At 41.0% G+C, this 16710-nt stretch overlaps 2 protein-coding genes across 3 annotated transcripts; one reads left to right on the top strand and one right to left on the bottom strand.

Annotated features, from left to right (window-relative positions):
* Positions 1 to 263: 263 nt before the first annotated feature.
* cln3 (CLN3 lysosomal/endosomal transmembrane protein, battenin) lies at positions 264 to 13602 on the bottom strand. Of its 2 annotated transcripts, XM_068579083.1 has the most exons (15): positions 12392 to 12687; positions 12253 to 12295; positions 11566 to 11662; positions 11340 to 11423; positions 10416 to 10495; positions 8393 to 8478; positions 7777 to 7849; positions 6835 to 6978; positions 6402 to 6544; positions 4438 to 4493; positions 4268 to 4336; positions 4102 to 4157; positions 3897 to 3990; positions 3153 to 3293; positions 264 to 2232 (listed from the first exon to the last, which is right to left on the bottom strand). In XM_068579083.1, exons 1-15 carry the CDS (start codon positions 12444 to 12446, stop codon positions 2116 to 2118), a joined length of 1338 nt encoding a protein of 445 aa, XP_068435184.1. In that variant the 5' UTR covers positions 12447 to 12687; the 3' UTR covers positions 264 to 2115. The 2 variants fall into 2 exon arrangements, with proteins under 2 accessions (XP_068435184.1, XP_068435185.1); XM_068579084.1 differs by lacking the exons at positions 12253 to 12295; positions 12392 to 12687 and adding an exon at positions 13485 to 13602.
* Positions 13497 to 16443, top strand: LOC137786939 (tryptase-2-like). The gene is made up of 5 exons (XM_068579085.1): positions 13497 to 13637; positions 14512 to 14689; positions 14774 to 15045; positions 15588 to 15724; positions 16142 to 16443. The coding sequence occupies exons 1-5, from the start codon at positions 13505 to 13507 to the stop codon at positions 16319 to 16321; spliced, it is 900 nt and encodes a 299-aa protein (XP_068435186.1). The 5' UTR covers positions 13497 to 13504; the 3' UTR covers positions 16322 to 16443.
* The last annotated feature ends 267 nt before the right edge of the window (positions 16444 to 16710 follow it).

A 16710-nucleotide genomic window follows, 5' to 3' on the forward strand; every position in this document is an offset into this window, starting at 1 on the left:
TGAGCAATATGACCAAACAATGAGTTGATTAATCGAGAAAATAATCAGCAGATCTATTGTTAATGACTGTAGTCGTTAGTCGCAGTCCTAATGGAAATATGTTAGAGCAAAAATGGCTTTTAATGAAACCATTGATGTAATAATCCGGAGGGTGAATGCAGATCTGTGTTTTAATGACTCGTCCAGCACCATCATAACCATCATAATTATGATGTGTCATTTCAAATGACCAGAAGCAATAATCACACTACAATCACAGAGGCTAACTTTATGACAGAACCACATTTTTTAATTGCACTTGCAAATGTATGTACATTTTATTTTACATGATGATTAACAATGTTTTCGGTCCAAATTTCAAGCCTTTAAAAATATTGAAAAATGGTACAGTAAAAATAAGCGCAGGCTTAAATACAATCAGTAAGTTGTAACCGTAGCAACGTAATACAAAATGTAGGTAGGTAGGGACAATTTCAGTAGGAATGTGCACATCTTCACGAGAAAACAGTGTGTATATATGGACTAAGTACTTACTTATAATAGTGACTACCAGGTTTAAACAGCTGAACCAGCTTGAGCCAAAGACTGGACAACAACATGTTCTGGGGATGTTAACAATGGTCACAAGCTCCTGGAGTTGAGAAGAAAAAAAAAACTTTTCCAATTCATCCACTCATCACTTCTATAAACCCAAACGTGAGGGGCTTTGTAGTCAATATGTACGAGAAGTTACATGTACGTCGGTGGGAGTGATCAAGGTCTGGAATGTTGACTTGAAGAAGTATAGATTTTATTTGACTCCCAGGACACAATGTAATGAGAATGACGTTATATGTTGATTACCATGTTTTTATTCCCCACTACTTTTACGTTTTATTCTGGCATTTATAAATATATTAAATATTTTTTCTTTGTGTGTGTGTGTGTGTGTGTGTTGCGTTAGGCCCAAGGGTTGTCTGACCCATGTGCCTTACGGGCTGTGGGACGGGAGGAGGGGATATTTTTAAAGGCTGGAGGGGAAAATAAGAGACTTTCGTTGGGCGATAAATGCAATATAAACATGGATAAACAATACCATTTTTTGTGTGCTTGTGATCTAAGTACCATATTACAGATGAATGTTAATGCTAATGATTATAGTGTTAATATAATTAGATTTTTTTTTTTAAAAGCATACCTGAAAATTTTTCACGGACTTTTAAAATGTCTGGAGCATTTCTGCAGCGCGAGATATTGTCCTGTTTCCATAGTGTTACAGTTAATAAAATATAAAACGCTAATCCGCATAAAAGATCTTTTGTTTTCTCCGTTAGACCGTTCTAGTAAAAAAAGACGCGAGGCCCGTTTTAACAAGACCAGTGACTGAGAAGCAAAACAGAATAAAAACAGAAAATGTCAGTCAGCAATAACCCAAATCAATAAAATACACACGGCACGATGAAACTATTTCCTGAACCTCACGTGTTCGGAGAGGAAACTGTAAATGTTATGAGCGTCGCAACAGCCAGGACTCTTTGGTTTGTGTGCCAACATCCAAACGTAATAACAGACATGACAGAAGTTAAATATGATACGTCTCACCGTCACACAAGTGTTGTAAAGTTTCACTCGGTCATAGAGAGGTAAACACTTAACATTATGGTAAATAATAACAAGGGAGGTCAATAAGATGACTGACTGTTATCTTAAAATCAATATAAGTATTCTCTCTATGATAAATATATATCATCATATATTGATGCTGTCCCGTCATTCACAAACAACAACTAAATGTTGCAAATATTGCGATGATTAAATAAACAAGCGCGTCATAATCGTCCCGCATTTCTTCATCTTACGAGCGTCAACCTGTCCCGATCTTGCAATTAAAGGAGGATTTCTTTTTTTAATGTGGAGCACTGACGTTAGCCTCCGAGGTTAGTGCTCAGCTAGCATTGGTCAGTTTTATACTCTTTAGTGCGGTTTGTGCCAACGAGCAAACTCACGTGAATTTGTTGAGGACACTTTTTTACTGTGCCTTCCTGTTGAAAACTACTTGTCATATTCTTTTATGCCGGAGAAAAGTCTGTATTTTGTGAATAGAAGACACCCACAGTGTCAGTGTGTAGCTGGGGGTCATAAGGAGCAGAAGTATCTGTGCACGGGGAACGCGATGAGTCCGGCCAAAGCGATGCCCAGACTGTCTCCTACGCTGGCAGCAGCCATGGCGAACTCCCTGTGTCTGTCTCCGGTCTGCGGGGGAGAAAAGACAGATGTCAGGGTGGAGGTATGGAGGCGTGGGGGGGGGGGGGGCACAGAGACATTTAATGTAGAGCGAGAAACGACGCTGCTGCAAGATAATCTGTTGAGGGGAAAAGAGCTCTTCTCTGGACTGTTTTTAAATAAAAGAGTCAAGAAGCCGAAGAGTAAAGCCAAACTTTAGTTTTGTTTTAATCTTTTCAAACCGCACAACTCTCTCCCCTGAGTGAATCCACACTGGAGCACTTCCTTTTTCTTTTTATGAATAAAGCTCTGAACGGGTTGAAGCAGCAGCGCTGTGTGTGTTTGACTGACGGTCATCCCTGCAAAGCCCCAATCCTGATCCATGGGGACAGATCCTGTGATCGAAAACGGGCTCTGGACTTACATTAGGAGACTTATAATAGTAACAACCGCTGCTTGCCTGATTCTAACCCAGACTTTAACCTTACTGTGTACAAATATAATGATTTACATAATGAGGACTTGCGTTTTGTCACCAAAAGCAAGGCGAGCCCCCACGATGTGATTCATGTCTGCATGTCAGTAATATACACATAAGAATATTTATTGTATTGTACTTTTTATGCATAAAATGAAGCTCAAGTTGAGGAGCAGTTCACACAAACAAAGCACAAAAATATGGAAAAATAAATAAGTCCAATGAAAAGGAGCAAAAATAAAAGAGAAAATGGTCGTAGAAGAAGATGAAGGCATAGTGATTCAACACCTGGCCAGATGTTTCTTTTAGTGTGAAACAGGTGCCGGCTGTATTGACTTTCATCAACAGTAACTAGAAATTATAAAAGTATGTAGCTTTGTAGGGGAAGTGTAAAGTTTACATTAACGGCTGCTTTCGCCGACACACGGAAACCCTGAAAAACCAAAACCGACTGATGGAAAGTGGAGCTCACCTCCTTGCTGATGAAGTAGAAGGTGTTGACGTACGCCGCTCCGCCCAGCAGGCCCTCGTAGAGGACGATGACGAACACCACCCAGACGCTGGGCAGGAACAGGAAACGCACCGCGAACAGGAGCAGCACGGCGTTCACCACCTGCGGGGGAGGGGAACAGACGGAAGATACCAACCCTTCAGAAGACAGAGAGGAATGAAACTGGAAGGTTTGACTGAGTGGAGATTTAAAGATCAGCCTAAGAAAAAACTCTTTGGAGAAAACGGCCTTTAAAGATGTGTTTTGTAGAATTACAAATAATGAACTGATATCACCATGAAACTTCACAAGTTCATGACTGACATGAGTACAATGATTTACTGTATTACAAGTTTCCTGATATGTTTAAATATGCAAATGAGGCATTATCTGCTGGGGAATTTATGATCAATCTACAGACATAAATAAAGCATTAAAATAAACATAATTTGTATTGTGGATGTTTTCTCTTCACTAGTCTGAGAGAAGACGTGTAACAAAACCCAAATAGTCTCAAAGTATAAAACTCAACAGTGCATGGAATAAATAATAATAAATGGTTTTTAATATGCACTGTGAGGTTTTTGCCAGGCCACATTTTCTCGCCACATTAATGGGAATATCCAGCGTAAGAATGTCGTCAGTTACAATTCTGCAAACCTTTTTTATATGAAATGAATATTTTGAGGAAAATTGAACCCAGGTTGTTTTGTTGTGTTTTCCCACCTGAAGCAAAGAGAGAGCCCACAGCTTCCTGATCTTCACACAGCACAGCGACGAACGAGACACCAGCACGCCGACTTGGTACAGCGTCTGGTACCTGCGCGCACGCACAGACACACACACACAGACACACAGACACACAAATAACTACATTTGAAGTCGACGTTCTCAGACCATATGAAATGTAGTTGTAGTGCAGTTAACCGACCAGCGATACTGCTCTGCATGGGACAGGAAGAATTTGGGGAAATACAGGAGCTCCATCTGGGAAAGGAAACGTCGACATTGTTTTGGGCTCCGCGTCAGAGCAAAATGTGCAGTTTCTTCTCCCAACACGCAGAGAGATGAACGGGATGCCGGAGGCGGGAACTTACCAGACCCTGGTTGATGAAGTACTCAGCGAAGTAGACCAGTCCCAGAGGGAGCACGAACAATAGCAGGCCCTGCACACACACACACACACACACACAGCAGTCAAGTGAAGTAAAAGTACAAGCAGGCAAATACTTGAGAAAAAAAAATAACATTTGGAAGCTGAAATTACTTTGATGACGTGAAGTTTCTCTCTGAAGGCGAGAGGTCCGGTGGTCCGGTCCTCTGCTACATGGAGAGGAGAACAAGGCCTGTGTGGTTATCCAATGACACTTACTGACACATTCACGTCAACAGCACCACAGGTTCATGATGTCACAGCAGCTTGGCGATCGGGTCACATGTTGGCGACTGAAGGGGTGATTGACGGGTGTCTGTTCCTGTGACGACATTAAGCTCAACTTGCACTCGCCGTAGTGAAATTACAGCCCTTTTTTTTAAAAATGTGTGTCATACTTAACTTGTTTATCTCCAAGGCTTGTCTAAATGTAATAACGGAGGCCATATGAGACTTTTTACTGATGCCGGTAACGCCTACAGTCTCAGCACTCGTCTTTTTAATTCTTCACAGCTCATATTGTTTGCCGTCGGCCGTTGTGGAGAATAATTCAACGCGTCGAGCGGAAACGCCTCCGCTCATGCTCGGAGCTCGCACGCCGTCTTGCTGAGGCTAACGCTAGTATGGCCAAGTATGACCAACCGCTTTAGCCTCCTGTCACAACTAAGACGTAGCGATCTGGAGATGTTTCTGCAGGAGCCGCATGTCAACCTGAGCACAAGAGTGTGTTAGTTTGTGTGTGTGTGTGTGAGAAGAGTTCCCAATGGTATCATACACTGCCTGGCCAAAAGTCGCCACCTAAAAAAAGGTCGTACATTAATATTTCGTTGGACCGCCTTTAGCTTTGATGACGGCACGTATTCGCTGTGGCATTGTTTCCATAAGCTTCTGTAATGTCCCAAGATTTATATCCATCCAGTGTTGCATTAATTTCTCACCAAGATCTTGTATTGATGATGGTAGAGTCTGACCGCTGCACAAAGCTTCTCCAGCACATCCCAAAGATTCTTAATGGGGTTCAGGTCTGGACTCCATGTGTGAACATGATGTCTCCCTGAACCACTCTTTCACAATTTGAGCCTGATGAATCCTGGCTTTGTCATCTTGGAATATGCCCGCGCCATCAAGGAAGAAACAATCCATTGCTGGAATAACCTGGTCGTTGCTGAACCTAGACCTGAGCAACTGCAGCAACCCCAGATCACAGCAATGCCCCCACAGGCTTGTACAGTAGGCAACGGTAGTTAAATCCAGGAGGCCACTTCTTTTTTTGCCAGGCAGCGTATTAAAGAAAGCGTGGTGCCATCGTGGCAGAGCAGACACACAAAGCCCCTGTTTGAATAGAGGAGACGCTGATATTCACTTTGCTCATGTTAAAATACTCTAAATATGTCCACACTCGTTTAGAAATGTTTATTGGCATAACTTTTAGTGCGTTGAAAGGTCTAGAAAAATAGTCCAAAAAAAATGTGTTTTCAGTTAAACATGCTCATTACATGTAGAACTTATACTGCGAGTACAACGACTCACTAAAGTCATCTGTATTCATTTCACCGAGTACAAAGTGTAAATATCTGTTTTGGAAGTATCGCTGCTACACAGAGCGGATAACATCTGACATATAACGGTTCCTACACACACACACACACACACACACACACACACACACACACACGCACGCACGCACGCACGCACACACACACACACACACACACGCACACACACACACACACGCACACACGCACACACGCGCACGCACACACACGCACACACACCATGTGTGTGTCCTCTAACCCAACCCAGATAAAACTATTGGGGCCTTGAAGATGCATCTCACCATATTTTCACTTGTGAATAAAAAAAAAAGAGAAGTCATATAACATTTGAAGAGCACATACTTTCATTGCTATCTGATCAGACCGCAGCGATTGGGCCTTCCAAATAAACGTGCTGCAGGCGACGCAGCAAAACAATACACATGTCGATGTGTTTATGAACTTTTTCTCACCTTACTGGATTTTCTTCATGTCAAATGATTATCGATCGCACTGCGTATATAATCGATTGCCTCGGTGTACCTGGGGTTGACTTCTGCTGCTCCTCCTCTTCTTCCGATGCATCCATCAGCGCCCGTCGATCCTCCGAGCCCACGGCCGTGTACTCTGCTTCCCTCCCTCTCCACTGAGGTAATGAAGGTGGGAGGACGAGCAGGGAGAAATAGCTGGTGGTGGTGTCGGGATGAGCAAAGAAATAAAGAAATAAGAGCCAGATTAAAGAAGCTAAGACGCAAATGCACTGAAAGCAAGTCAGGGTTGAGTCGATCGTTCATGCCAAATGTATATCCTACACAGTAACAAGAGTGAAATGTGTGACATATATTCGCACTAGGATCTGTCCGTCTATACTCTACATACGCACCCGCGAGTCAGAACTTACACCGAGTCAGAACTTATTTGGCGTCCGACTGCGCTCGTATCTGAGATGCTTGTTGTGCGAGTATCTCTTACTCACCTGAGCAACATAACCAACGGGACCACCAGCATGATGAGCAGCGTAACCCGGGGCGACAGGCCGACTTGGGTGAGGCCCGAGTAAAGGAAGGCTCCGGCCACACCGGCGCCGCCAGTGCCCGAGCCCCAACCTCCCAGCACGTCCCTGTAGAGAGGGGGCTGATGGTCAGATCGTTCAACGGGCCGATACGTTACAGACGGGGGTGGATTCAGGAGAGAGGTTCAGTTGTCGCGTTGAATTGTGGGTGACAAAGAGGAACGGGTCCTTCAAGTTCCCCTAAAGGAGCTCTGACACCAGGGGTTTCACACTCAAGTGGCAAAACTAATTTAAATGAAGGATGTTTGATTTTAACAGCCTCAGTTTGAGCTCATTTCCACCAGGGAGAGAAAAAAGAAAAGAAGTCAACGGTTTGGCATCATACAAATTAAAACATTCAAAACTACAGGAAACTATATTATAATTGACCTTTTCTATTTTTTTTTCTATTTGCTTTGCTACCCCTTTAATAATCTAAGCAACACTGTATTTTTTAATTCTGAAAACGTATTAACCTAAAGCTTATTTACTTATAACCTATTTTATTTCTTTGCTGGCAGAAATAGGCTTCCATACAAACGCTGTAAATTCAATTCAAAATTTAAAATGTTTAACACGCCGGCTGTCTGTCAAACAGCCAAAAATCATGATTGACATAAAGATATGCAGTCATGTCCGTGCTTCTACTCATTATATGAATCATTTCTGTCATATTCATGGAATGTGCTGTAACTCTGTCACATTGTTCATTCTGGTCACATGACATCTGTTGCAGAGGAGGAATCGTCCTCTGTTGCTCTCCTGAAGGTTTCTTTCATTTTCCCCCCGAATTGAATGTTTAACATCCTATCGTCTTACACTTCAGGTACATGTCATCCCCAACGTCTATTGACGAGAGACGCTTACCTGCTGAAGTACACGGTGAGAGAGAGGAAGGACAGTTCTCCCAGTCCAGCACCGATACTGGCAAAGATCACACCTGGAAGACAGTGGCAGAGCGGGAAGGACAGGCGCTCGTGAAAGATCCTTCGCTCGACAAGAGAAGAAGAATGTCACAAGATTTATTTATTTATATATTTATATATTTATATATATATATATATATTTATATATATATATATATATTTATATATATATATATATATATATATATATATATATATATATATATATATATATATGCATTACAAGAATGGCGCCTGAACGGATATTTATCAGTAATTTACCAGCTTTCAATTAATTGGCTATCGCCTTGAAAAGGAAAGTGTCAAGAAAGGGGATGTAATGTCAATCTGACCGCAGCAGGTGATAAAATACTTCTAGCAGAAGGTCCCGATGAGACTGAAATGGTATCATAATTCTGCGGAATAACCGCAGCTGCAACCGTTCAGATAAGAGGACAGGAAATTAATTTGGGAGGATATGTGAAGCCGTATCCAACCCGCCATCAGACAGCTTGACAGTTCCACGACCGATAATAGATGAAACATAATAAGAGCTCTGTAAGAAAAAGAAGCTTTACCGAGAACACTCATCCACACGGCTGAGGAGAAGGACACGAGGAGGAAACTCGCTGCTGCCATGGCGGCGCAGAACAGCACTCGGAAACTGGAGAAACAGGAATTAAAGTAAAGCGACAACACAGTAAAATACTCATGTACTACACAAACAAGGTAAATACAACAGGACCTTTCTGCTCTTTTCAGTCTCCAACCACTGAGAGACGGCTCTGTACACAAGACGCAATCGATGAAATTGAACCCTTTTGAAAGAAATGAATAAAAGACCACCAGCTAAAGGGAAGCATGGTGGCCAAGACACAAACATGTGGAACCAAGGAAGTGTTTGAGTGTCGATACAAAAACAGCAACGTGGAATGAATGAATGAATGAATGCCCCTGAAGGCCGAGGGTGAAAAGGGCACGACAGGCCGTATGGCGGTAAAAAAATTATAAATTTGAAGAAACATTTTTAGGTATTTAACTCAAACCACTGTCGCAGTTTACTTATATTGTTGTTATTTTCCAACAAATAAATGTCATGCACTGGTCAATTTTGAGATTTATATCCTGAATGTATTCTGAATGCACCATTAACCAGGAGATAATGCTTCATTTGCACATGCAAACATAACATTTCAGAAAACTTACAATAAATAATTGTCAGTAATCAACTGCAGAGTTTTATGGTAATATCTATTCTCCATCCATTCTATTTGTGTTATTGCTTAGCTTTTAGTATATTTAACTGTTATGTAAAATGACTTTGAGTATCAAGAAAAGCATTATATAAATGTAATGCATTATTAATATTATTATTATATATTAGTTTCACTTTATTTTTCTGTAGTATCTTCAAAGTGTCTTTAAAACACATCTTTCAAGGCTGTTTTCTCTAAAAATGAGTCTCCACTCATCTCCTACGTCCACCAAACGTTATAGTTTTATTCCTCTCTGTATTCTGAAGCTCTTTACACGGGGGATTATTCAGCTTCTTTCCCATGAGTTACACAACATTCTATGACTAAAAACACAGCGGATATTGATCTTTTATTGAGTGAAACAGAGATATTGAAAGACCTTTCACTCCAATATGTCTACAACATTAAAACAATCATTTTTAACGTTTTTAGTTGTTGACCTTTATTCAACCAGATGAAATCAGTTGTGAACCAATTCTCATTCACAATGACAACCTGGAGGCAACCTGACTTATCTTCTGGAGATGTATGTAAAATAGCACATATTGCATATTTTTCACACATTTTCAGAAAACTTATATTACAAAAAATAATTAGTTTAAATGTTAAGCAATCAACTGGGGAAGTTTTGTGGCAATATGTATTTGTACATTTTGTTCTATTTCTATTTTTTGTATGTTCACCTGGGGAAAGTCTTTGAAAGTGAAATGTTTTTGGTTTCCAGGACCTTCTCCGCTTCTTCAGGTTGTTGTTAGTCATGTTATTGAGCTCAATGCACCGAGTGTCTCGACTTTAGAACACATTTGTTTTTGCTTCTAACCATTCATGCAGTGCTGAATATAAATATATATTAAAAACTAAATAAGCGCCGAAACAGCTGGAAGGGTCTCCTGCTTTCTGTCACACATATAGATGATTGTAAAGTAGAAGATGCTTGTTCAGGAGCGGTTATTCCTGGATGCACTTTAATCCTGGCTCATTTCACATTAAAAACAGAAATGCAATGGACAATATACTATTTATTAAGAGTGCCCCCCAAAATATGTAAACGCTCTTTTTTTTTAAGACAGTCGGAGGCAAAATGTGTTTGGTTTAAGTGGAAATGTCAGATAGTGACATCATGCTAAATCTTTTAAAAAGTAAGATGAATTTACATTTACCAGGGAAGCATTTTTTGACATTATCAATGTATTTATATTTGTATCTATTTGAGAATGAACTGTGACAAAAGTAACCACATTAAAACATCGTGCCAAAATGTTTCTGTGTAAAACTGAATGATGGGATGATTGTTGTATGTTTCAAACACTGAACGTTCTCGATTTTCTATGAACTATTTCCTCACCCGTACGGCAGCTTGTGGATCACAAAGGGAGCCGACAGCTTGATGACGAGCGTTGGGAGGATGTCAGCCAACAGCACAGCCTGAGGAGAGAAGCATCAGAGCTGTCACTCAGACCAAAGCTCCTCTTTTACAGCGTCAGTGTTGATGTTTCAAACATGATGTGCAAAGGGGAAAATAACATTTACGTTATATTGCAATCCCTTTTTCTTCTCCTGGGGCCTCACTTTGTCATCGAGCCTCATGACACTGTGAGATTCTGCCGTTCTGGCAGCTGAAGAGACTTTCATGGTACTTTCATTTCTAGTTTCAGTACCCGTTTACTCGTCTTAGTTTTTGTGTGCTTTTAAAAAGAACATAGTCAAAGAGTAACTAATCCTCAGCGTTTTGGCAAAAGTGCCTCTATCCTGGAAATTCAAACGATGTCTCAGTGACATTAGATAACTATTTCACGAGTTTCTGTGATTGGCCAGAACCTGTTGCCGTTCTCCTCGGCTCGTTTTCCGTGACCAATGTAGCATTGCAATCCAGTTACACCGGCTTGTTCGCAGTGAGAGTTCTGTGTAGAGGGACCGTCATGGTGCCCAGATACAGGGTAAACTTGAATTTCAGTTTCCATGCAGGGCTAGGATATGTGTAACGAAAGCTGGCTCCGGTTCAGCCAATAGCCAAAAGACATTGCAAGATCTGAGTTTCAACCAGAAGCATTCAGTCAATATGCAAATTATAACACAATGTGTAGATTTGGACCTGAACAACACAACTAAGTAATAAAGAAAGTAAAGAAAGTCGTCTCGGGCTTTAGCTCCACTGCTAAATAACGACTGAGGAAGTACACCCAGCTTGTGAGAAGCTAATAATTCTCTGGCAACGTATTAAAGGTTAATGTCAAGTTTATTCCTCGTTGTGTAGTGAATGTCCATTTACCGCAGTGGAGACAGGGTTGCAGTCATAGCGGCTACTGTTGCTACTGTTTCCACCTTGGGGTTCCACGGCCATTGTGGCTGAAGTCTATATAGGAAAAGACAAAGATAAAAAGTGTAATTAAAAAAGTGAATAATTCGTCTGATACATGAATTATAGCTTCAGTGTGTGAGCAGTAGCTATGGGCACTGCATTACACACTAGTAAAACACAAGGTTTGTCTTCTTACAGGTGCCGTGCCATTTTTGGACTCTTGTTCTTTGAGGATGTCGTGAGCGGCGCTCAGCATCACCACATACGCAAAGTTGTTGCACAATCCAAGAAGCCTGAGGAGGGGATGGGTGGAGAGGGGGGGGGGGGGGCAGATAAGCAGGTAAGGTATAAAATGTTATTTAGATTAGAAAATAAATGATGCAAATACATTAAAATTCAATGTCAACATTTGCTAATTGACCCATGTTTTATTATTTCAGTTCGAGCTCAAGTATTGAAATATTAATTACTAGCTAATTACTTCAATGTAATGTGTATTCCAATGGTACATTTTCCTACATTATGCACTTTCCCCAGATTGCAATATTCATTTGTGACAAATAAACTAACGTTGTGGTATATTTCTTCACGACAAACATGTGGAAATTAGACACAGTTTGGGGAGCTATAATACGATCAACTATTTTAGTTTCCGTGATGCTTTTTCATTTCCTCACATTGAAACAGAAAGTTCCCATATGGCAGAAAGTGAACGCAGGAGTGTGTGGACTCCTTTGGCCTTCAGCTGGTTCGTCACGCCTCATATTTAGTCAACACTAGTCAACCGCTTTACTGATGAAAATGGCGGCATTAACTGAATTAGTTCGGTAAACAGTGTCCGTCTCGGTAAACTTCAACTGATGAAAAACAAATGCACACTCACCAAAACCCAATCCAGTTCCGCCATTGTGTGAAAGTACCTACACCTAACAGATAACAACACCTTCAGTGACTTATACGACAACATATGTTTGTATTTTTTTATATTTATTAAGTCGCGTGAAAGAAACCGCTGACCCCACCGTTAACGTCAGGGCGTTGGACAGGCTCTGCGTTGACGCTGACTGTCCGCTCCATGTTTACGGAACAGCGCAGGAGAAAACCAAACGGACCCCGTTACCGTTACCGTTACCCGGATAACGTTGGAACCGGGTTAACGTTGGTACCGGGTTAACGTTGGTACCGGGTTAACGTTGGGACCGGGCTAACGTCGGTAACGGGCGAAAAGCTAAAACTAATTGAAATACACAGAGTCAACCAGCTGCCGTGGAAGATCGGCTCCGGCCATAGACTGTACATAAGTGGCTGAAATTTCTGTGTCAACTTTAACGTCGCAGGTCGCACCATATCGCGGTGTTTCATAAAAATAAATTCCCGTTGAAACAAAACCCACCCTCAAAGGTTCCCACTGCTGTCTGGGATACACGTTAGGCCGGCTGCTTTCACGTTTATTAGCACATTACAGTATTTTCTGATATCAGAAAGAATACCAATATTATTTACTTATTCATTATTTGTGGCTTTGAAGGTAGCACTATGTAATGATGCAATTATGACTTTGGTTTGTATTTCGGTTCGTTTTTAAATCAGCTTGTGAATAAATCATTTAGCATTATGACTGCTTTAAAACACACTATGAGGATTTGTTCATAAGTGTACTGAATGATCAAGTTTTCATTATTTATGCACCATTGCAGACATTTCGTAATGCTTCAAATGAGGAGTTGTAATTGTTGACATTTATTTCAAATTAACAGTAAAAAAGAAGAAGATATGTGAAAAAAAAATATCTGAAGTTGAACATATGTTGAATTGGGAAGGTTCAAATGAAGTGTTACGCAACAACCTACAGGACTTTAAGAAAAATAGTCTAAATGTCGTTGACAAAATATAACTATGAATACAACAGTAATATTCTTGTACATTTAATTTAGCTGACGCAAAAGACTTTGGTGCTTTTAAATCTGTATAAAAACAACAATTTTCGAGCAGGATATTCTCTATTGTCTTGTTTAAACTACATTTTAAGAGCTGGATGATTAACTGTATAGAGCTCTGAGGAAATACTCAAGCAAACTATCGGTATCTTACTTCACTGTAATTGAGTAAAAGTACTTTTTCAGGTGTGGTCTGTGATGAGAAGGCGGGCTGATAGTGCTGATAAGAGTTGCATAAAGCTGCAGCCTGCAGAGCCAGAGCTTCACTCCATCGCAGCCATGGCCTTCGCTGAACTGCTCACTGTGCTGGTCCTGATCCACAACCCTGGAGGTGAGAAGACAAACATGATAATATTATCTTGTGGTAATTTATCTGCACTCAATTAGTGGAGGTTAGTGAGTAAGATGAGGCATCACAATTGTGTTTTTAAATTGGCTAAAAGCAGTAAAATCACTCCGTAATCATCCATTATTTTGATAATATTGGCAGTTCTTTTGGTGACAACTGAACATATTAGTTTGATTCTGTTTAAAATGCATCACCCTGTTTGTCTTGTTGGAGATGTTGGAGAAGCTCACACGGTGGAAATGTTGCTTTTAATAGAATTTAAACCATGAACTCACAGAGAGCATGTGTTCTTCAGAGCTTTATTGCAAATTCACATGTGAAAATGCAAATCTCCTGTGTGTGTCACAGTGTGACATATATGCACGATCCACAAAATAATGATCTGATCAGTAAATTTGGCTGATTCAATGATATTTAGCTAACATATTGTTTAATCTAAAACATTAAAACAAATGTTACCAAAAAAAAAATCATGTTTTAATTATGTAATTATTAATACTTTTTTCCCCATTAATGCTCAATGTGACATATATGTAACATTTCAAATGTTTAACATATATTTTTTTTTAAAATCAGAAATGTGTTCTATGTGGTCGATTTGTCTGTATTAGGTCCCCCATTAATTTCCTTCAAGGAGAAATGGGTCCAGGTTCTTATGGGTTGACCCAAAATCATGTAAAACATTTTCAAATACACTTGTTTGCTGGCGCATTGCAGCATCTTGGTAGAAAATTGCAATCTGCAGATTAGTGGAATAGTGGGAAACCAATTGGCTGGACTGTCTCAGGGGGTTTATACATTAAATCTCACATTATGTTTACATGGTTTCGTGGTTTAATTTGTGCTTTTTTTTTAGGCCTGCTTGGGGCGGAGGTGAAGAGCGCCATCATCGGGGGGACGAATGCTCAAAGAAACGACTGGCCGTGGATAACCCACCTGAATTTAACTGATCTAGACGAACAAAACCACTGGCGCTGCGGTGGCAGCATCATCCACGAGCAGTGGGTGCTGACTTCTGCAAGCTGCTTGAAAAAGTAAGAGTGTGTGTGTCGCATGTTTGAACACTAATGTGTGTTTTTACAGGTATGAGAGTCACACGTGTCTGTTTGTGTTGCCAGAGTTAAAAAGAATAAATCAATGGTTGTGGTGGGCGCGTACCAACTGAAAAAGGCAGCTGTGGACTACATAGGCATCGAGAATTACATGATCCACCCCAAGTTCAAGGCCCTGAGCAGCGGCGGCTACGTGAACGACATCGCCGTGGTGAAGCTGGAGGTGCCGATTCCAACATCAGAGCAGGTCAAGGTGGTGAGTCTGCCCGAGGCCAAAGACACGCCATCTTTAAAGTCCAAGTGTTGGATCGCCGGCTGGGGGAACATCCAGAAAGACAGTAAGTTCTGCACATGAACCAGCAAGTAAGGTGGACACACTGTAAGGACAAATACAAACACGTTTCTACCTTTTTTTTGCTTTTGTTTTTCTACAAATTAATGTTCTTATCCCCTACAATACATAAATATATATTCTGCTTTGAATAATGTGGCCAATATGATTTATTATTCAAATGCCGGAGTACCAGTACATGGGATTTTCTTTTTAGGTTGTAAAAAAATGTCAGTAATTGCTGAAATAACTATACTATCGTTTTTATTACAATATTGTAATTCAAGTTTAACATTTTTTTTTTAAAAAGCACTGGAGGGGACCTTTAACCCTCTGGAGCCTGAGGTCATTTTCTCAACTTTACATAATATCTTATATATGAGGTGTAACACAAAATGTTATGCTCTCTACTCTCAAGGCTCAGCGAACCAACAGGATGATCTTCTTAAACAGGAAAACACACAGCCGTAAAATACAGGCCTTACTTTGGTTGCTAATCCTGTGTGTGTGTGTCTATGTGTGTCTATGTGTGTGTGTGTGTGTGTGCAGAACCACTGCCGGGTCAGGAAACCCTTCAGCAGCTCAAGATTCCCCTCGTCTCTAACGACGTTTGTAAGACAAAGCGTCCCGAGCTGACTGTTGGCATGCTGTGTGCAGGCGGCGAGGCCGGAGAGGACGCCTGCAAAGTGAGTTTCACTATTTCAGTCACTTGAAATATTAAACTGCGTGAAGAGGGTTTGAAGACTGCAGAATCAGTTAGTAGTTAAAAGAAGCTCCAACACAACCGCAACAGTGAAAGGCTACTTACGCATTGATGGATCAGTAATCACAATCCATACAAAATATATATAACTATTAGTTTCAGGGGCTGTTTTACTGCAGGAGTGCTTTTACTTTGATACTTTAGGAGCATTAGCTTTGGCAACTGCACTGATGAGCATGAAGCTGATTGAAAGGTCCATGCTATCCTCAACAGTCACTAAAAAACAGTGAAGACTAAATGTTAAAGTGATGTGGACCGAGCCCCTTCGTTCATGTGGTGTTTTCTTAAGTGACGCATGAAGACATGGTGGAATAAGCGACTTTGTTTTGTGCTTCCAAAGGGAGATTATGGCGGCCCGCTGGTGTGTAATGACGGCGATGGCTACGTGCAGGTGGGCATCATAAGCTACAGCGATTGTGGCGGCTCAGAGCGCCCTGGCGTCTACACCAAAGTGTCCGAGCATCTGGACTTCATCGCGATGTACGGCCCCCCTCCGAAGGAAGCCGCCGCTGAGATGTAAACGTCCATGAAGCTGAAGACCTGCTTTACTCTGAGGTTTCACTCGCAGTCCCTGTTTAACCCTTTGCTACAGCTGATGTACACGCTGGTTTGTTCATCTTTGCATTAAAGCTTTGAAGCATTCGTTTTAGTGTCATGGAGAATTATTTTTGATAAAACCTCTGTGAGGCTGCATTTTGAACCTAAACCAACACACTTCATGAGACGTTCTGTGAAAAATAACGTAGGTTCCTCGGCCTCGTTTCAGTTCTCATGGCAACGCCCAAAGAAAGACGACCAACTGTTCCTGCTGTCCGGCCGGGGCAAACATTTGAGAACATCTGAAAACATTTGAGGGATAAATAGTCAATAAATGAACACAATCTGGACTCATTTTCACCATCAGTGATT

Source organism: Clinocottus analis, unplaced genomic scaffold (assembly GCF_023055335.1).
Source record: "Clinocottus analis isolate CAN_PGR_092001 unplaced genomic scaffold, fCliAna1.0.p SCAF_16, whole genome shotgun sequence".
In the NCBI taxonomy this organism is placed as follows: domain Eukaryota; kingdom Metazoa; phylum Chordata; class Actinopteri; order Perciformes; family Cottidae; genus Clinocottus; species Clinocottus analis.